Below are 22270 nucleotides of genomic sequence, written 5' to 3'. Positions count from 1 at the left end.
GCGGTGGCGGCGGCGTGGCCGCAGGGGTTACAGTTGTCGCCTTGCAGCAACGAGGGCCTGCGTTCCATCCCCGACTCGGCTTTGAATGTGCCCGGGGTCACCAATCGCTGCGGCAGCACTCAACTCGCACCGCGTTCGAGCTCCGAGACCGAAATGACGCTCGGCTCCAACTTACCCTGCCGCGAAACGTTCCCGTGGGGCAGAGCGCTCTGGGGAACTCGCCCCCCCCACCCCTTACAAGAACACGGTCTGCCCTCTCCGGCAATAAAACACAGGCGGCGTTAAGATGTTCACACACCAAATAATAGATCTCAGTTTTTTTTCAGAGACAAGGCATATATCGTTGTCAGGGCATGCTTGTTTGCATGTTTTACCACAAGTACGTGTGGTTAATGCAGAAAAAGGTCAAAGGTAAAGCCTATTCTTGTATTTTTCATCATATTTGGATACTGACGAAAAGGGTCCCATAGGTGGCCCCCCTGAGTGTGTGGATGAAGGGTCGCGCTTGCACGAGGACCTCAAAAGCAGCTCTGCGATATCTGCTCCCGTGGGCCGTGCTCCAATACACAGTGAGTGGGAGGCGGGGGGGGGGGGGGCGACGACGATGACGACGATGATGATGATGCGACACTCGTCGAGAACTCCGTACGAACTCTCCCGTCACGTGGCAAGTTGCCCGTATATACACTCAACAAAACAAATCAGCCCCTCCTATAACCGTGGACTCCTCCGGCAGCCCCGCCGAGCGGCACCGGCGCCAACGGTGCCCGACCTTGGCACCTGCCCTGACCCCTGGGCCAGCGCCGCGGCTTCCGAACTTTGACCCCCCCCCCCTTAGCAGCGACCCCTCCCCCCCCCACCTTCACCTTGGCGCGGTCGCCGCGCTCGGCGCTGTGGCGCAGCACGGCGCTCACGGTGGGGTGGATGGGCAGGCTGATCTCGGGGATGTCGATGTTCTGCTGCAGGTGCAGCAGGCCCATCTCCAGCTCGGCGATCTTCTTCTCCACCGACGGCGCCATCTTGTCCCCGTCCCTGAAGGGATGAGCGCTCAAGTCGGAGCAGGTCCCGTTGTATGTAAAGTCATGAACTAAACTATTTTTATATTTTATCGGTTAAGGCCCCATTGCGGCTATGATAGCTCCACGAAGTGGCTTATCATCACGTGGACGTCTACAGCAGCCAAATACTCTCAGCGCATGATGTTGAATATAAATGTGGAGGGGAAACAACCGGAGAACCCGGAGAAAAATCCACGCGACCATGGGGAGAGAGACACCGCAAACTGCACATATATAGGAGGCGTCAGGGTCGGGAATGAACGCACGACCTCCTGTATACCAAGCGAGGTAGTTAACATTTCGCCACCATTCGTAGCCAACCGTGCCAATTAGAGGTGCGGGGGAAGGACAACAAACTAAACACAAAAAGCACCATCGACACACCGTTGATGGTGTGGCAGTGACGATGGCGGTGGTAGTCGTAGAATTCATGGTGGTGGCGGTGGTGAGGATGGTAATAAAGGTGGCAGTAGTCGTGGGTGACGCCGCTGGTGGTAAGAGTGATGTGGGTGGTGGTGATTTTGGTGGTAGTGGATGGTGGAGGTGATGATGGTGGGTGGTAGTGGTAGGTAGTGAATGTGCTGGAGGTAGTGGTGGTGATGATGGTGGTGAGATTGACGACGGTGGTAGTGGTGGTAATATTGAAGGTAGTGAAGGAGGTAGAGTTGGTGATGGTGGTAAGATTGACAGCGGTGGTGTTAAGATATATGGTTGCGGTGGTGGTGATGGTGGTAAGGTTGTGGCGATGGCAGGGGTAGTAAGGTTCAGAATCAGAATATTTATACTGGAGGAATCCGATGAGCTGTAAAGCTCTTTTGAAGGCTGCGGTGACGGCACGGACTCGGCCGGCTCACAAACTCGGCCGGCTGCCGCGCATCGCACGGCCGCGGGCTGGAGTGCGACGCGCACCTCTCGGCCTTGCCGGACTCCTTGATGTAGGACTTGAAGAAGGGCGACACGGCGGAGCTGACGAAGGCGTGCAGCGTCTCGTAGGGCGAGTCCTCGCTGAACGTCATCACGCGCAGCTGCGACGCCATCGGCTTGTCGGCGTCCAGCACGCCGCCGCGCTTGATGAGTGCCAGGCTGCACGGGCGCGGGGACACAAACCGTCAGCGCGAGCACGAGGTCGAACACGAGGCCAGACACAAGGTCAAACACGAGGTCAAACACGAGGTCAACCACGGGGCCAGATACGAGGTCAAACACGAGCACGGACACGAAAGTCGAGAAACCCTAACCCTGACCGTGATCGAGATGATGGCAGAGACGTTGATTTGTAAGACGATCTGAGCCCAAGATCACGAGCAGGGCTACGAGCAAGCAAAACGTGACCCGGGCGACGGTACGCGGCCCGGACCGCGGGCACGGCCACGCGTTCGGCCGCGCGTTCCCATCGCGATCTTCATGGGGGAACAGGCGGGGGGGAGTGGTGACCCCGGTACAAGTCGCAGGGAGTGAGGGAAGGAGGGGAGGGAGGGATGTGGGCGATGGGACCGGAGGTCATCCCACGTGGGCCTGGTCCACCACCTGCTCGACTTGATTCCGTAGTGGATGTCGATGGTGATGTTGTAGGTGACAGCGTCTTTGTCCTCTCCCTCGTCAGAAACATCCTCTGCAGAACACAGACAAAGCATCCACAGTTCAGCCTTGCCGGGACCGTGGGGGCATTGCGCTGTTGGCGAGCGCCTATTGAGGCCGGCATGCCGCGTGAGCGAACGGTGTGGTCTGTACCGCGCTCACCGCCCGTTGCCTCGCGAGTGCTGACGGCTTCACGCCTCGCACCAAGAAGTACAACTCAGGGCAGATTGCGCCGAGGACCAGGGAATTAAATGATGGTCCCTTGACTCTCAACACAACACCACTCCCACACTTGGCACTCATTTAAAGCCGACCTAGAGGGGAGGCACTTAGGGGCCGTCCATAAGTGACGTCACGTGATTTTGGACGATTTTTGACCCCCCCCGTGGGGCAAAGTCTATTTAATTAAGTAGAACGTGTTGTCTATCTATATATATAAAATCGTGCATGTCTGTCTGTCCGTCTGTGTGTGTGTGTGTGGATTTCGGACCATACGCACTTTAATTGGACGGCGGTTGCCCCTGGCAACGGATAGCGACGCCTTCGCCGCTTTCATTGGACCTGGCAACGGCTAGCCACGCCTTCGCCAAGGGCTGCAGTTTCATTGGACGGCGGTTGCCCCTGTCAACGGCTAGCCACGCCTTCGCCACTTTCATAGGCTCCGTAAATAATTAAAGAATAGCCATTACACAGTATTGTTGGAGCGCTGAGGGGGGGGGAAGGCACGCCACCCGTACCCTGCCTCTGCCGGGTGGGCAATTTAGGCGAGGCCGCAGGCTCTGCATGCTACTAGGCCTCGACACCCACCACGTCACTCTGAGGTAAATTCATCAAAGTTTTTCCTACTCTTCACTCCACCCCCACCACAATGTGTGCAATTAATATTACTTTTAAACCCAACGCGCCAACAATCGATTACTTTAATGTTCACTGTACAAATAGTCATTAAGCTGGGTCAGCGTACTGCCAGTCTATCATGTAGACTGTAGCCTGCTTATTAAGCTCGGTGAGCGTACTGCCACTCTATCATGTACACTCTAGCCTGCTTATGAAGCTGACTGCGTGTACTGGCAGTCTATAATGTGGACTGTAGCCTGGTTATTATAATCGATTCTTTATATGTTCTTTGTACAAATAGTCATTAAGCTGGTTGAGCGACCCCAGTTCCATTCCAACTCACGCCCACCACCGCTGACGATTATTTGAAACGGACCTGGCCCTCCCCTAGGTCCACTCAGCCTCAAACGCGTAACTGCTGTTGTGTGTGAACATCGTCACTGGGGAGACAAAGGCGGCCGGGCATCGTGGATCCAAGTCCCGGGCGAAGCCGGGTCATACATATGTGTGTATGTGTTTATGTGTATGTCTGTGTGTCTGTATGTATGTGTGTATGTATGTGTGTGTATGTGTTTGTGTGTGTGCATGTATGTGGGTTTTTTTCTATGTCTTTATGTGTATGTCTGCGTGTCTGTATGTATGTACGTGTGTGCATGTGTTTGTGTGTATGTATGTGTGTGTCTATGTATGTGTGTGTATGTGTTTCTGTGTATGTATGTGTGTGTATGTATGTGTGTTATGTGTCTGTCTGTGTGTCTGCATGTATGTGTGTGTATATTGTGTATGTGTTTGTATGTGTTTGTGTGTTTACGCTCGCATTACACAAATGTGTTGCAGGTCTAAGGAGTTCCTTGCGCAGCATTGCCGCTTTATTATTTCAGTCGTTTACTGCCGTACGCACCCTGAAAGTCGTGTGTGTCTGCAGCAAGCGCGTGTATGTGTACCTATGGACGCGCGCGCGTGTGTTGTGTAGGGGGAACGGTAGTGTAGTGCTTAGCGTGCTGCCTGTGTCTGTGTGTGTGTGTCTGTGTGTGTGTCTGTGTGTGTGTCTGTGTGTGTGCGTGTGTGGTGTGTGGGGAGCGGTAGTGTAGTGGTTAGCGTGCTGTCTGTGTGTGTATGTGTCTCTGTCTGTGTGTGTCTGTGTGTGTCTGCGTGTGTCTGTGTGTGTGTCTGTGTGTGTGTCTGTGCGTGTGTGGTGTGTGAGGAGCGGTGGGTGTAGTGCTTAACGCTACGCTGCGCTACCAACCCGGCGAACCCAGTTCCATTCACGCTCACGACCACCACCGGTGACGATTCTTTGAACCTCCCCTAGGTCGACTCTGCCTCAAACGAGTAACTGCTGTAGCGTATTAACATCGCCACTGGGGAGACAAAGGCGGCCGGCCGTGGTGGATACAAGTCCCGGGCGAAGCCGGGTAGTACAGCTAGTATTTATTTAAAGTTGCACATTTTGATGTGACATCACATTTCTCAAACCCCCCCCCCCCACCTCGTCGCACATCGTCAACCACTCGTACACAAAGATCTGTCGCACTGTCTAGTCAGACTGTAGGAACAGGCACTGTCTAGAAAGACTGTAAACACAGGCGCTGTCTAGACAGACTGTAGAGGCAGGCGCTGTCTAGACAGACTGTAGACACAAGCGCTGTCTAGACAGACTGTAGAGACAGGCACTGTCTAGACAGACTGTAGAGACAGGCACTGTCTAGACAGACTGTAGAGACAGGCACTGTCTAGACAGACTGTAGAGACAGGCACTGTCTAGACAGACTGTAGAGACAGGCGCTGTCTAGACAGACTGTAGAGACAGGCACTGTCTAGACAGACTGTAGACACAAGCACTGTCTAGACAGATTGTAGAGACAGGCACTATCTAGACAGACTGTAGAGACAGGCACTGTCTACACAGACTGTAGAGACAGGCACTGTCTAGACAGACTGTAGAGACAGGCACTGTCTAGACAGACTGTAGAGACAGGCACTGTCTAGACAGACTGTAGAGACAGGCGCTGTCAAGACAGACTGTAGACACAGGCGCTGTCAAGACAAACTGTAGACACAGGCGCTGTCTAGACAGACTGTAGACACAGGCGCTGTCTAGACAGACTGTAGACACAGGCGCTGTCTAGACAGACTGAAGAGACAGGCGCTGTCTAGACAGACTGTAGAGACAGGCGCTGTCTAGACAGACTGTAGAGACAGGCGCTGTCTAGACAGACTGTAGACACAGGCACTATCTAGACATACTGTAGAGACAGGCACTGTCTAGACAGACTGTAGAGACAGGCACTGTCTAGACAGAGTGTAGAGACAGGCACTGTCTAGACAGACTGTAGACACAGGCGCTGTCTAGACAGACTGTAGAGACAGGCGCTGTTTAGACAGACTGTAAAGACAGGCGCTGTCTAGACAGACTGTAGAGACAGGCGCTGTCTAGACAGACTGTAGACACAGGCGCTGTCTACACAGACTGTATAGACAGGCGCTGTCTAGACAGACTGTAGACACAGGCACTGTCTAGACAGACTGTAGAGACAGGCGCTGTCTAGACAGACTGTAGACACAGGTGCTGTCTAGACAGACTGTAAAGACAGGCGCTGTCTAGACAAACTGTAGAGACAGGCGCTGTCTAGACAGACTGTAGACACAGGCGCTGTCTAGACAGACTGTAGACACAGGCGCTGTCTAGACAGACTGTAGAGACAGGCACTGTCTAGAAAGACTGTAAACACAGGCGCTGTCTAGACAGACTGTAGAGGCAGGCGCTGTCTAGACAGACTGTAGACACAAGCGCTGTCTAGACAGACTGTAGAGACAGGCACTGTCTAGACAGACTGTAGAGACAGGCACTGTCTAGACAGACTGTAGAGACAGGCACTGTCTAGACAGACTGTAGAGACAGGCACTGTCTAGACAGACTGTAGAGACAGGCGCTGTCTAGACAGACTGTAGAGACAGGCACTGTCTAGACAGACTGTAGACACAAGCACTGTCTAGACAGATTGTAGAGACAGGCACTATCTAGACAGACTGTAGAGACAGGCACTGTCTACACAGACTGTAGAGACAGGCACTGTCTAGACAGACTGTAGAGACAGGCACTGTCTAGACAGACTGTAGAGACAGGCACTGTCTAGACAGACTGTAGAGACAGGCGCTGTCAAGACAGACTGTAGACACAGGCGCTGTCAAGACAAACTGTAGACACAGGCGCTGTCTAGACAGACTGTAGACACAGGCGCTGTCTAGACAGACTGTAGACACAGGCGCTGTCTAGACAGACTGTAGACACAGGCGCTGTCTAGACAGACTGAAGAGACAGGCGCTGTCTAGACAGACTGTAGAGACAGGCGCTGTCTAGACAGACTGTAGAGACAGGCGCTGTCTAGACAGACTGTAGACACAGGCACTATCTAGACATACTGTAGAGACAGGCACTGTCTAGACAGACTGTAGAGACAGGCACTGTCTAGACAGAGTGTAGAGACAGGCACTGTCTAGACAGACTGTAGACACAGGCGCTGTCTAGACAGACTGTAGAGACAGGCGCTGTTTAGACAGACTGTAAAGACAGGCGCTGTCTAGACAGACTGTAGAGACAGGCGCTGTCTAGACAGACTGTAGACACAGGCGCTGTCTACACAGACTGTATAGACAGGCGCTGTCTAGACAGACTGTAGACACAGGCACTGTCTAGACAGACTGTAGAGACAGGCGCTGTCTAGACAGACTGTAGACACAGGCGCTGTCTAGACAGACTGTAAAGACAGGCGCTGTCTAGACAAACTGTAGAGACAGGCGCTGTCTAGACAGACTGTAGACACAGGCGCTGTCTAGACAGACTGTAGACACAGGCGCTGTCTAGACAGACTGAAGAGACAGGCGCTGTCTAGACAGACTGTAGAGACAGGCGCTGTCTAGACAGACTGTAGAGACAGGCGCTGTCTAGACAGACTGTAGACACAGGCACTATCTAGACATACTGTAGAGACAGGCACTGTCTAGACAGACTGTAGAGACAGGCACTGTCTAGACAGAGTGTAGAGACAGGCACTGTCTAGACAGACTGTAGACACAGGCGCTGTCTAGACAGACTGTAGAGACAGGCGCTGTTTAGACAGACTGTAAAGACAGGCGCTGTCTAGACAGACTGTAGAGACAGGCGCTGTCTAGACAGACTGTAGACACAGGCGCTGTCTACACAGACTGTATAGACAGGCGCTGTCTAGACAGACTGTAGACACAGGCACTGTCTAGACAGACTGTAGAGACAGGCGCTGTCTAGACAGACTGTAGACACAGGCGCTGTCTAGACAGACTGTAAAGACAGGCGCTGTCTAGACAAACTGTAGAGACAGGCGCTGTCTAGACAGACTGTAGACACAGGCGCTGTCTAGACAGACTGTAGACACAGGCACTGTCTAGACAGACTGTAGAGACAGGCACTGACTAGACAGAGTGTAAAGACAGGCTCTGTCTAGACAAACTGTAGAGACAGGCGCTGTCTAGACAGACTGTAGACACAGGCGCTGTCTAGACAGACTGTAGACACAGGCACTGTCTAGACAGACTGTAGAGACAGGCACTGACTAGACAGAGTGTAAAGACAGGCTCTGTCTAGACAGACTGTAGACACAGGCGCTGTCTAGACAGACTGAAGAGACAGGCGCTGTCTAGACAGACTGTAGAGACAGGCGCTGTCTAGACAGACTGTAGAGACAGGCGCTGTCTAGACAGACTGTAGACACAGGCACTATCTAGACATACTGTAGAAACAGGCGCTGTCTAGACAGACTGTAGAGACAGGCACTGTCTAGACAGACTGTAGAGACAGGCGCTGTCTAGACAGACTGTAGACACAGGCACTGTCTAGACAGACTGTAGACACAGGCGCTGTCTACACAGACTGTAGAGACAGGCACTGTCTAGACAGACTGTAGAGACAGGCGCTGTCTAGACAGACTGTAGACACAAGCACTGTCTAGACAGACTGTAGAGACAGGCACTGTCTAGACAGACTGTAGACACAAGCACTGTCTAGACAGACTGTAGACACAGGCGCTGTCTAGACAGACTGTAGAGACAGGCGCTGTATAGACAGACTGTAGAGACAGGCACTGTCTAGACAAACTGTAGAGACAGGCGCTGTCTAGACAGACTGTAAACACAGGCACTGTCTAGACAGACTGTAGACACAAGCACTGTCCAGACAGACTGTAGACACAGGCACTGTCTAGACAGACTGTAGAGACAGGCACTGTCTAGACAGACTGTAGACACAGGCACTGTCCAGACAGACTGTAGAGACAGGCACTGTCTAGACAGACTGTAGACACAGGCACTGTCTAGACAGACTGTAGACACAGGCGCTGTTTAGACAGACTGTAAAGACAGGCGCTGTCTAGACAGACTGTAGAGACAGGCGCTTTCTAGACAGACTGTAGACACAGGTGCTGTCTACACAGACTGTAAAGACAGGCGCTGTCTAGACAGACTGTAGACACAGGCGCTGTCTAGACAGACTGTAGAGACAGGCGCTGTTTAGACAGACTGTAAAGACAGGCGCTGTCTAGACAGACTGTAGAGACAGGCGCTGTCTAGACAGACTGTAGACACAGGCGCTGTCTACACAGACTGTAGAGACAGGCGCTGTCTAGACAGACTGTAGACACAGGCACTGTCTAGACAGACTGTAGAGACAGGCGCTGTCTAGACAGACTGTAGACACAGGCGCTGTCTAGACAGACTGTAGAGACAGGCGCTGTCTAGACAAACTGTAGAGACAGGCGCTGTCTAGACAGACTGTAGACACAGGCGCTGTCTAGACAGACTGTAGACACAGGCACTGTCTAGACAGACTGTAGAGACAGGCACTGACTAGACAGAGTGTAAAGACAGGCTCTGTCTAGACAGACTGTAGAGACAGGCACTGTCTAGACAGACTGTAGACACAGGCGCTGTCTAGACAGACTTTAGAGACAGGCACTGTCTAGACATACTGTAGAGACAGGCACTGTCTAGACAGACTGTAGAGACAGGCACTGTCTAGACAGAGTGTAGAGACAGGCACTGTCTAGACTGACTGTAGAGACAGGCACTGACTAGACAGACTGTAGAGACAGGCGCTGTCTAGACAGACTGTAGAGACAGGCGCTGTCTAGACAGACTGCGGAGAAGTCGACATTACCGAGTAAACATTGAACGTTGGGCCGTCAACGTTGGGTCAACGTTGGTCCACCGGTTCCGACCAACGTTGGGTCAACGTTGGCCTGACCTCTGCCACGGCAATCCGCTGGCTTAGTGCTGCCAACAGCGATGAGTGCCGCTACGCACACAAAGACAAAGACCCCCCGTGTAGCCTCTACAGACTGCTGGGGACAAGTGCTGTTAGCGAGTAGCACACGAGGGGGGTGGGTGGCCAGCACCGTACCCGGCCGCCTTTGTCTCCCTAAGTGGCGATGTTTACTATACACCGCAATCACGTGCTCATTTGAGGCTGAGTCGACCTACGGGAGGCCCGAAAACGGTTTAGATAATCGCCACTGGTGTTGGTCGTGAGCGGGGATCGAACCGGGGACCTGCACGGACACCCTCTACCACCTCCACCACACACACCTCACAGACACTACACACCACACAAACACTCCACATACACACACCACACACACACACCACACAAACACTCCACACACACACACCACACACACACACCACATACACACACCACACACACACCACACACACACACCTCACAGACACTCCACACACACACACCACACACACACTCCACACACACACACCACACACACACACCACACAAACACTCCACACACACACCACACACACACACCACACAAACACTCCACATACACACACCACACACACACACCACACAAACACTCCACACACACACACACCACACACACACACCACACACACACACCACACACACACACCACACACACACACCACACACACACACTCACACACACCACACAAACACCAAGCCCCAACACACCGTTCGGACATGTTGCAGTGTACACACACAGTGTACACACACACACACAGTACACACACACACACAGTGCACACACACACAGTGTACACACACATAGTGTACACACACAGTGCACACACACACACACAGTGCACACACACAGTGCACACACACACACAGTGCACACACACACACAGTGTACACACACACAGTGTACACACACAGTGCACACACACAGTGTACACACACACAGTGCACACACAGTGTACACACACACAGTTTACACACACACAGTGTACACACACACACAGTGCACACACAGTGTACACACACAGTGCACACACCGTGCACACACGCACACACACAGTGTACACACACACACAGTGTACACACGCACACACACAGTGTACACACGCACACACACAGTGTACACACACAGTGTACACACAGTGCACACACAGTGTACACACGCACACACACAGTGTACACACACAGTGTACACACGCACACACAGTGTACACATACAGTACACACACAGTACACACACAGTGTACACACACACACACAGTGTACACACAGTGTACACACACACAGTGTACACACAGTGTACACACACAGTGTACACACACACACAGTGTACACACAGTACACACACACAGTGTACACTACACACACAGTACACACACAGTGTACACACACAGTACACTACACAGTGTACACACACACACACACAGTGTACACTACACACACAGTGTACACACAGTGTACACACACACAGTGTACACACACACAGTACACAGTGTACACACACAGTACACTACACAGTGTACACACACACAGTGTACACACACACAGTGCACACACAGTGTACACACAAACAGTGTACACACACAGTACACACACACGGTACACACACACTACACACACACAGTGTACACACACACAGTACACACACACAGTGTACACACACAGTACACACACACAGTACACACACAGTGTACATACACAGTACACACACACAGTGTACACACACACAGTACACACACAGTACACACACAGTACATACACAGTACACACACACAGCACACACACACAGTGTACACACACAGTACACACACACACAGTACACACACACAGTATACACACACAGTACACACACAGTACACACACACTACACACACACTACACACACACAGTACACACACACACAGTACACACACACAGTATACACACACAGTACACACAGTGTACACACACAGTGTACACACACAGTGTACACACACGGTACACACACACTACACACACACACACAGTACACACACACACACAGTGTACATACACAGTACACACACACACAGTACACACACACAGTGTACATACACAGTACACACACACACAGTACACACACACACAGTGTACACACACACTACACACACACAGTACACACATACACAGTACACACACAGCGTGCTCCGGCTGCCGTCACTCCCCGGCTGGGAGTCGAACCGAGGCTCGCCAGGGTTGGCGGCGCTGCCCCCCCCAAGTTCCACACTTTACAAAGATAAAGACAAAGATCCCCCGGTGAGCCTCGTGGAGTCTCGGGGGACAAGTTGCTCTTGGCCGGCATCGGCGAAGTCCCCAGCGGCACACCAAGAGGGTGGTTTTGTTGGTTTAGCGCTACGCCCGGCCGCCTTTGTCTCCCCAGTTTTACATCGCACCATTTAAGGCTGGGTCAACCTAGGGGAGGCCCATAACCGGCACAGATATTCATCAGCAGCGTGCCACCGCTCCTCTTATACTCTCATACAAAGACAAAGATCCCACCTCCCCGTGTAGCCTGTAACAGACTGTAGGGGCAAGTGCTGTTAGCGAGCAGCACATGTGAAGGCCGGCAACCACGCCCGGCCGCCTTTGTCTCCCCAGTGGCGATGTTTTAACTGCACACCGCTACACCAGGTTCTTATTTTTGGCTGAGTCGACCTAGGGGAGGTCCCAGGACCGCTTCAGATAATCATCTGAACGATGATCATCGTCACCGGCTGTTGGGCAGCGAGCGGGAATCGAACTCAGTGGCCACGTGGCGCTCCCCACGTGGCCTCGGTAAGGTAAAAGGTAGAAACAACGAGCCTACCTTTACCCTACCTTTTACCCTTACCACAATACAATCACTCTACCCTACCTTTTACCCTTTAGCAGGTAAGGTAAAAGGTAGAAAGCAACGAGCCTACAAATTACCGATTACAGGATAATTACTAGGGAACTACTACACATGAACAAGGTTTATAACGGTAAATTCTATAGGTAGAGCGCTTTATACATATAGAATACTCTCGATTATTCCAATTTTACACGCTTTCTTTGAACTCACTCTGTCTGTTGTTGTTGTCGTTGTTGTTGTTGTCATTGTTGTTGTATCCTCAAATCTTGTAACTCAATTTTACCACACTTCCCAATGTGGTATCGACTGCAAACTTGGTATACTTATGTCATACTGATGACAACACCATATTCTATCATATTTTTTAACATGTTTTATATGTTATGTTTCGGCTTGGGTCTAATTGTCCACGGTACACTGACATTGGCTGTAAATCACCACGGCCCCTTACGTTGTGGCAAGCCTCGGGCCACTTCCTAGAGTTGTGGAGTTCTGTCATTACTAGCACGGTACATTTAATAAAAGCGTGTTTTTAAAAAGAGTTTTTTTAAATATTACTTATTAAATGGGGGCCATGGACTGCGCCACGGAGCTTTTAGCGGTAAACAAGGCACCGTATTTACCGGTTAATACTTCACGCTACCTGTACCCTCCCCTTTACCTTACCCCTTGGCATGTCGACACCTTTACCCTTTTACCCGGTAAAAATGGTAAATTGCCTTGCCTTGCCGAGGCCTAACTCCGACACACAGTCGGGAACACGTGCACATGCAGAGGTACTAGTATTGGTGTTGTTGTGGTGCACTCCCCATGCTGCCAGCCGGAAGTATCCCACACGTGTCCATAGGGGGCGGTAGTGTGCCTGAGCCCAGTGTCAAGGGACGATGGTCCACGGGGTCTACGGTAACCCCGATGGCACCGGGTGGGGAATCATTTGGTCTCTGGCCCTGCCAAGGCAACCGCAGGCGGGACTCGAAATTAAATAAATCTTGGAACAAACCTGGAAAAGCAGTTGCGAGTAGCAACATCATCAATACCAACTAACATCACACGCCTCGCCAAAGAGAAGCAGGTACAGCCATCACATTAGGGGTGAGTTAATGAAATGTTTGACCAAATATAACAACAGGCTAATTTTTAAGTTGATAATTTAGTATGGCCCGCGAATGATGTTGTAAATTTCCAAATGGCCCTTGGCAGGTAAAGGTTCCCCGCCCCTGCCCTATGGGATAACCCCAGACCTGGGAGGGGGGGGGCTGGGGGATGACGTCACCCTCCCAGGCCCTGGTGGAAGGTGCTGGAAGGAAGGGCCGTGGCTGGGGCAGAGCGAGCCAGGGACTTGTATAAAAGGCGGGCCCCTCTGGACGGTCGAGGCAGTCGTCGTCCGCACGAAGACCAAGAACCTCCTGAAGAGAAGAGCCCACGGGCAGAGCCGTACCCCTGGCAAGGGTCGGCTCCGGTTCGTATACCAGTGGAGGCTAAGCTTCACTCAAGAAGAGCTAGAATAGCCAGCGAGAGGCGTGTGGGTGTAAGGGGCTGTTGCCCCTCTGTGTTAGGGATTATTTGTTAATAAAAATATGTGTTGCCTCAGAGAGACTCTCCTCTAGTTATTGACCCACTACACACACAACGCTGATGAGCAGCACTATTGATTAACCCGGGGTCAATAACCATTCCCGGACACGGCCACGCCAAAGTGTTTTGGCCGTCCGCGGTTCATGCGAGGCTGAGCGACCCACCTCCAACCTCATCGTGGCCAACGATTTCTGTGACAGCCACTGCCGCCGTCTCTTCCTTCTGCTCAGACACAGCTGCGAGGTGCGTTCCTAATAGTCTCGTCATCACCACCACCCTGAGCTGTGCTCCACGTTACCCGCTCTTACAGTCGAATACATCCTAGAATGACGTCTCCCTCTAACAGTACTGAACTCACTCCTCCCCCGCACCTCCGATTAGCACGGTTGGCTACGTACGGCGCGAAAGAAGTTCAACGCACGGTACGTACATACCATGCCAGAGGCGCCAGGCTGAACCACAGACGCTGAGCGGGAAGGCGGCAGCAGCAGCAGCAGCCAGATGGCGAGCCTGAGACAAAGCCCACACCCCACTCCCCCAAGCTCTGCGATCCTCGATATATGAAGACCATCCACGGAGGACGAGGTGCCCCCCCCCCCACCCTGCACCTCGTCCTCCCTCCACCATCCGTTGCGCCGCCCTTTATTACCACTTCACCTTCCTGGCCCCACCCCCATCCTGCACCCGTCCCCCTTGGCTCCCCCCCCCCTCCTCTTTACTCTATATATTAATGCCCCATCACAAATAACTCCCACTACAGTTATTTTGCTGTGCCTTTTTACACCTGATGAAGGAAGCTTGTGTTGCCTCCGAAACGTGATTTAATTGATTTATTTTCATTTATGATTATGATTATTTTATTTTTTATTTAAATTTTTTATGGTTACCGTATACCCTGGCTCGCCAGGAGAAGGCAGTACAGCAAGTAGACTAATCGTCACCTGTTTCCCTCTGTGCTGGGATAGAGCGTTGCCCTCTCGCGCGAGGTGTGGGGTTTTCTCCGCATGCTCCGGTTTCCACGGGCGCTTTATAAACGACTCATGGATCGACTCAAAACATCTCAGAATAAAAACCCTCAACGGAGCAGCGGGACCCTTCTCAAAAAGCGTCCGACTTCGACTCCGTGCGGTGGCTCGCATGGATGAGCGAGTCAACGATGATCGATAATGTCATTGATCGGAGGTGCGCAGGAGGAGCACGAGGTGTAAGAGGGGGGAGGGGGGGGGGTCGTCACCTTTGGGCGCAGTGCGCTCCACAAGGAGGGCCCGCGCCTGCGGCTCGCTGATGAACTTCCGCAGCTGCTCCAGGCAGTGGCGCTCCGAGAGGGAGGCCTCCAGGCCCGCGGTGGCCTCGCCTCCATCCTCCAGCAGCAGGGGCACCAGGCGGCGCACGTGCTTCTGCAGCACGGCCTCGTCCGCCAGGTTCAGCACCGGTCCGGCGCTGCCCCCGGCACCTCCAGGAGCTCCTCCTCCGCCGCCGCCGGCCGTGGACTCGGTGTCCACGCCGGTGTCTGCCATGGATCTCCCGACCCTCTGCGTCCTCCTCGGCCTGGGTAGGGGATGGGAGAAGTTTCAGGTGGCGGCACGGGGGCAGGGGGGGGTCCTCGTGGAGTCTCTGTCGGGGTCGCCTGCTGTGCGAGGTGGAGCGGGACGTGTCCGCGTGGCTGTGGCGTGAGTGGGGAGTGCTGGCACAGGGGGTAGCAAGCCCCAGTTTGATTCCCGCTCACGGATCGATATCAGTGGCGAATGTCTGCACCGGTCCGGCGCCTCTGCTAGGTCGACTCAGCCTTTAAACGAGTATCTGATGCTTTATGTAAACGTCAGCATCGGGGAGACAAAGGCGGGCGGGCGTGGTTTTGGCCACACCACCCTCTCGTGTGCTATTCCGTCCTTCATAGGTGCTCGCCAACAGCACTTTCCCCAACAGTCTGTTAAAGGCTACACGGGGGATCTTTGTCTTTGTGTGCTGTGTCAGTGCGCTTCTGTGTGCTGACCCTGACGGGTTCTGCACCACAGACGAACCTAGCTCCACGACTGGCCCAGGTCAACACCGGCGCCGAGTGATATCTGATTCGGTGCTGGCCCTCCCTGAGGATGACTCAACCTTCACTAAAGACAAAGATCCCCCGGGTAGCCTTAGCAGACTCTAGGGGCCAGTGCTGTAAACGAGCACCTATGAAGGACCGGAACGGTACACGAGGGGGTGGGTGACCAGCACCACGCCCGACTGCCTTTGTCTCCCTAGTAGCGATGCTTACACACCGCACCAGGTTACTCATTTGAGGCTGAGTCGACCTAGGGGAGGCCCAGGACCGGTTCAAACAATCGTCACCGGTGTTGGTATAGGCCGTGAGCGGCAATATAACTCGGCTCGCAGGGGTTCGCAACGTAGAGCTAACCGCTGCACCACCGCTCTCACTACCACTGCCCCCCCCCTTGAGTGCCGTGCCTCGCGTTGATTGGGGGTGCTCGCTGGCAGCACTTCCCACGACAAGTCCCAGGAAGGGGGTGGACATGAAGAGCAGCTCCAGTGGGGCCTCCACGTCCAGGCTGCTGGACCTGCTGCCCCCCCCCCCCACGACGAGCGGGGTGCTGGGTGGCTAAAACCGCAGCGGTGCGGCACCACGGGGAGCAGCCCGTGGTGCATCTGTCTGCTGTCACGTCAGTCAACCCATAGCACCTGGGCCTCGCCTGTGACCTTTAACCAGCAGCGAGCCTTGGCTATGAATAGAGAGCCACTGCCCGAAACGTCGTCTATTACATTTTTACGTTTTGCCTGGTAGGGGCCACAGTGTTGTGACGAGCTCTCTTAACAATTAACGCGGAATCAAAGTGCACCTAGCCTGGCACAACACCAGGGAGATATTGCTGCCGCTTGGTGGGCAACCGCGGTTGTGTTTCTCTGTGCGTGGACTCAAATGGGTACCCCACTCCCCTCCACTGACCACCCCCGTCCCACTGACCCCCACTGACCCCCCACTGACCCCCCACTGATTCCCCCTCCATCCCCCCACTGACCCCCCACCCCTCCCAACCCCCCCACTGACCTTCACTGACCCCCCCCCCCACTGACACCCCCCACCACCACTGACCCCCCCCACTGACCCCCCCCCCACTGACCCCCCCCACTGACCCCCCCCACCACCTCCCCCCCACTGACCCCTCCCACTGACCCCCCCCCCACTGACCCCCCCCACCACCCCCCCCACTGACCCCCCCCACCACCCCCCCCCCCACTGACCCCTCCCACTGACCCCCCCCACCCCTCCCAAACCCCCCACTGCCCCCCACTGACCCCCCCCACTGACCCCCCCCCACCACCACCCCCCACTGACCCCTCCCAATGACCCCCACCCACCCCTCCCAACCCCCCCACTGACCCCCCCACCACCACCCCCCACTGACCCACTAACCCCCCCCACTGACCCCTCACTGACCCCCCCCTACTGACCCCCCCCCCCCCCACAATCCCCCCACGGACCCGGGTCAATCTTCTCGTGCTGGGCACCAACACGGCAGAGCTTCGTGCCACCTGCCCGCTGTAGTTCACGACGGTAGTAGTCGTCGTAATAATACTGATTATAATAGGTGCTCGCTAACCCTTGCCATGGCTTATGCAGGGAAAAGGCAGAGGTGGATTTTGTCTTTCGAGTCCATCTCTCCTCTGCCCTCTCCTCGTCCTCGTGTCTTGTGTCTCTCTGTGTGTTCTGAGTAGCAGTGTTTGTGTTTCTGTGTGTGTGTAGCGATAGTGTAGTGGTTAGCGCGCTGCGCTATGAACCTAGCGACCCGGGTTCGATTCCCGCTCACGGCCAACACCAGTGACGATTATCTGAACCGGTCCTGGGCCTCCCCTAGGTCGACTCAGCCTAAAACGAGTACCTGGTGTGTGTAAACATCGCCACTGGGGAGACAAAGGCGGTCGGGCGTGGTGCTGGTCACCCACCCCCTCGTGTACCGTTCCGGGCTTCATAGGTGCTCGCTAACAGCACTTGCCCCTACAGTCTGTTAAGGCTATACGGGGGATCTTTTTATCTTTGTGTGAACCATTAGCCCGACCAAAACTAAGCACCTGCCTGGGTATTTTGTACCATCGGACACTCCACCCCCACAACTCTCAATCGGTGATGGGGCAGTAGTGGAGAGAGTGGAGAGTTTCCCATACCTGGGCAGTGTGCTCATGACCGGCTCCAGTTTAACAGCAGCGATCTCACTGCGAATCAGTCGAGCGGCAATATCTTTTCATCGGTTGCGTAACGCTGTGTGGAAGCTACCTGGTCTGTCGCTCCACACGAAGCTTCAGGTCTTCTCGGCCAGTCATTCCCTCCCTTCTCTACACTTGCGAAACATGGACCCCCCTAATTGAGCATCTTCGCCAGTTAGAAACATTTAGGCTGGCCTGCCTACGATCCATCCTGGGTTTAACCAGACTGGATTGTGTGAGGAGCTCACAAATCCTTGAAAGATCTGGGCAAAGTCCCATCGGTGAGCTCCTCCGGCAGGCAAGGCTGCGTTGGCTGGGCCACGTAGCCCGCATTCCCAATCACCGCATGCCTAAACAGCTTTTGTTCGGCCGGATCGAGGGGGCTACACGGGCACGGCACGGGCTAGAGAAGAGATGGAGTGATGTGGTACAGGAGGACGTGGAGCTGAGTGGACTTGCCGATGACTGGTACCAGCGGTGTCGAGATCGGCCTCTGTGGAGGAGGCTCGTGAAGGACGCTACTGGGCAGTTGGAGGCAGTCGCCCTCCAGCAACAACAGAGGGCGGAGGAGCGACGCTCACAACAACGAGCGGAGCGCCGGGTGGCTAAAGCACAGCAAGTTGGCACAGTAGGGGGCACAGGTGGTGCATCAGCCAGTCATCTCGGTCATCTCAGTCAGTCGACCCGTGGCACCTGCTGGGTCTGCCCCGTGACCTCCTGCCAGCGGGCGTTCCACACCTCACTTGGCCTTAAAGTAGGCACAGACCTGGTACAAGCGCCATGGTGATGTCACTGCCACTTAGTAGCGAATGGCGGTTGTTGTTGTGTCTATCATTATTCGTGTATCTGTGTCTCTTTGTCCGTGTGTCTTTGAGTGACAGTGTTTGTGTATCTCTGTGTGTTTGTGTATCTCTCTGTCCGTGTGTCTGAAATGTGGCGCATTGCGCTACGAACCCCAGGTCCAGAGTTCGATTCCCGGCTAGTGGCGAGTGATGTGCGAACCGGTCTCTGGGCCTTCCCTAGGTCGACTCAGCCTTAAACGAGTACCCAGTGCGCTGCGTCAACATTCACAATGTGCAGACAAAGGAGGTCTGGTGCAGAGGCTGGCGGCATTAGCGAAATACTCCCTTAGCGTGTGTGTGTCTGTGTGTGTCTGTGTGTGTGTCTGTGTGTGTCTTTGTGTCTGTGTGTGTCTGTGTGTGTGTCTGTCTGTGTGTCTGTGTGTGTGTCTGTGTGTGTGTGTCTGTATGTGTGTCTGTGTGTGTGTGTCTGTGTGTCTGTGTGTGTCTGTATGTGTGTGTGTGAGGAGCGGTGGTGTAGTGGTCAGCGCTACGCTGCGCTACGAACCCCACCACCCCCGGTTTTGATCCCCGCTCACGGCCACCAACAGCCGTGACGATTGTCTGAACCGATCCTGGGTCCCTAGGTGGACTCAGCCTCAAATGAGTCCCTGGTGCGGCGTGTAAAATCATCGCCACTGGGGAGACAAAGGCGCTTGGGCGTGGTGCCGGCCACCCACCCCCTCGTGTGCTTCATAGGTGCTACCCGCTCACAGCACTTGCCCCAGTAGCCCATGACAGGCTACACGGGGGATCTTTGCCTCTGTGCGTGCATCTCTGGTGGGGGGGGGGGGGCGTCGCGCGCACTGCGCCACGAATCCGCCCCGCCTGGGGGAGCGACTCCGGGCAGCAGCGGTGGCCAAGATGAGTCTAGGACCTGTCGCGATGCGCCTCTAGGTCCACTCAGACTTAAGTGAGTGCCAGGTGGCCAGGCGGGCATTTGCGTCTGGGGCTGCCTTTGTGTTTCTGACTGAGTGTCTCTCTGTGTCCGGCTCAGGCACGGCAAACACCACGCACAGATACACACACAGATACACACAAACACACACACAGACACAAACACACACAAACACACACAGACACACACACATAGACACAAACACACACAGACACACCCATACACAGACACACCCATACACAAACACACAGAGACAGAAACACACACAGACACAAACACACACAGAGACACACACACATACACACCCAGACACACCCATACACAAACACACAGAGACAGAAACACACACACGTCTCTGTGTGTGTGTGTCTGTGTATGTCTCTCTGTGTGTGCGTGTCTGTGTATGATTCTCTGTGTGTGTGCGTGTCTGTGTGTGTTTCTCTGTGTGTCTCTATGTGCATGCCGGCGTGTATGTTGAGGGTCTGTCTGATTCTGTGTGCGTCTCTGTGTGCGGGTCTCTATCTGTGTGTGTGATTCTCTGTGTGCTTGAGTCTCTGCGTGTGTCTCTGCGCGTGCCTTTGTGCGCGTGCGATGCCTGAGCGTGTCTCTATGGGTCTCCCTGACTCTGTATGCGCGCGTGTGTGTGTGTGTGTAGGTGTGTGTGTGTAGGTGTGTATGTGTAGGTGTGTGTGTGTAGGTGTGTGTGTGTAGGTGTGTGTACGTGTCTCTGTCTCTGTCCGTGAGTCCGTCTCTTTGTGTCTGCCTCTCGTCAAGCGTCGGCCTCACCTCTTCCTCCCCGCGGCTCAGTCTCGCTGCGAGCGGAGACTCCCGACGTGACAGCCGCGCAGATTTCTCCTCTGATTTATATTCACATCCCTCTCTCCCTCCTCCCTCCCCCCATCACCCCTCCCTCCTCCCTCCCCATCACCCCTCCATCACCCCTCCCTCCCTCCTCCCCCATCACCCCTCCCCCACGCCTCCTCCCTCCCTCCCTCGCACTGCCCAGCACAGCCACATCACTGCACCATCATTCCCCAGCGCCATCATCGCAGCACGGACCCACTGCCATCACACCCCCATCACATTGCACTGCATTACACGGCCCCACCACCATCAACACACACACCATCATTACACACCATCACACACCATCACACACCACCATCACACACGATCACGCACCACCACACACCATCACACACCATCACACACCACTCACACACCATTACCCACCACCATCACACACCATCCCACACCATCACCATCACACACCATCACACACCATCACCCACCATCACACACCATCACCATCACACACCATAATACACCATCACACCATCACACACCATCACACACCACACACCATCACACACGATCACACACCACCACACACCATCACACACCACTCACACACCATTACCCACCACCATCACACACCATCCCACACCATCACCATCACACACCATCACACACCATCACCATCACACACCATCACCCACCATCACACACCATCACACACCATCACCATCACACACCATCACACACCATCACACACCATCACCATCACACACCATCACCCACCATCACACACCATCACCATCACACACCATCACACACCATCATACACCATCACACCATCACACCATCACCATCACACACCACCATCACACACGATCATACCCACCACACATCATCACCCACCATCACACACCATCACACACCACTCACACACCATCACCCACCACACACCGACCATAACCCACCACCACACACCACCACACAGTGTCACACACCATCACACACCACTCACTCACCATCACACACCACCACACACCACCACACACCATCACACACCACTCACACAAACTAACACACCACTCACACACCACACACCACCACACACCATCACACACCATCACACACCACTCACACACCACTCACACACCACTCACACAAACTCACACACCACACACCATCACACCCCATCACACCACTCACACACCATCACACACCACCACACAGTGTCACACACCATCACAAACCACTCACACACTATCACACACCATCACACCATCACACACCATCACACACCATCACACACCATCACACCATCACACACCACCACACACC

General features: G+C 54.2%; 1 protein-coding gene across 1 annotated transcript in view; it reads right to left on the bottom strand.

Moving 5' to 3' along the window:
• LOC133342225 (cytoplasmic dynein 1 heavy chain 1-like) overlaps positions 1-20993 on the bottom strand; it is a 130610-nt gene extending 109617 nt beyond the window's left edge. Inside the window, 5 exon segments of the mRNA XM_061551231.1 lie at positions 867-1032; positions 1968-2141; positions 2586-2670; positions 15438-15751; positions 20927-20993. Of these exon segments, the coding sequence (XP_061407215.1) occupies positions 867-1032; positions 1968-2141; positions 2586-2670; positions 15438-15720 (708 nt within the window). The 5' untranslated portion in view covers positions 15721-15751; positions 20927-20993.
• Between the last annotated feature and the right edge of the window lie 1277 nt (positions 20994-22270).

This window comes from Lethenteron reissneri, chromosome 14 (genome assembly GCF_015708825.2).
Source record: "Lethenteron reissneri isolate LAM-NWPU_2019-01 chromosome 14, ASM1570882v1, whole genome shotgun sequence".
Classification (NCBI taxonomy): Eukaryota; Metazoa; Chordata; class Hyperoartia; order Petromyzontiformes; family Petromyzontidae; genus Lethenteron; species Lethenteron reissneri.
This window is presented reverse-complemented; position numbering and strand designations above follow the sequence as displayed.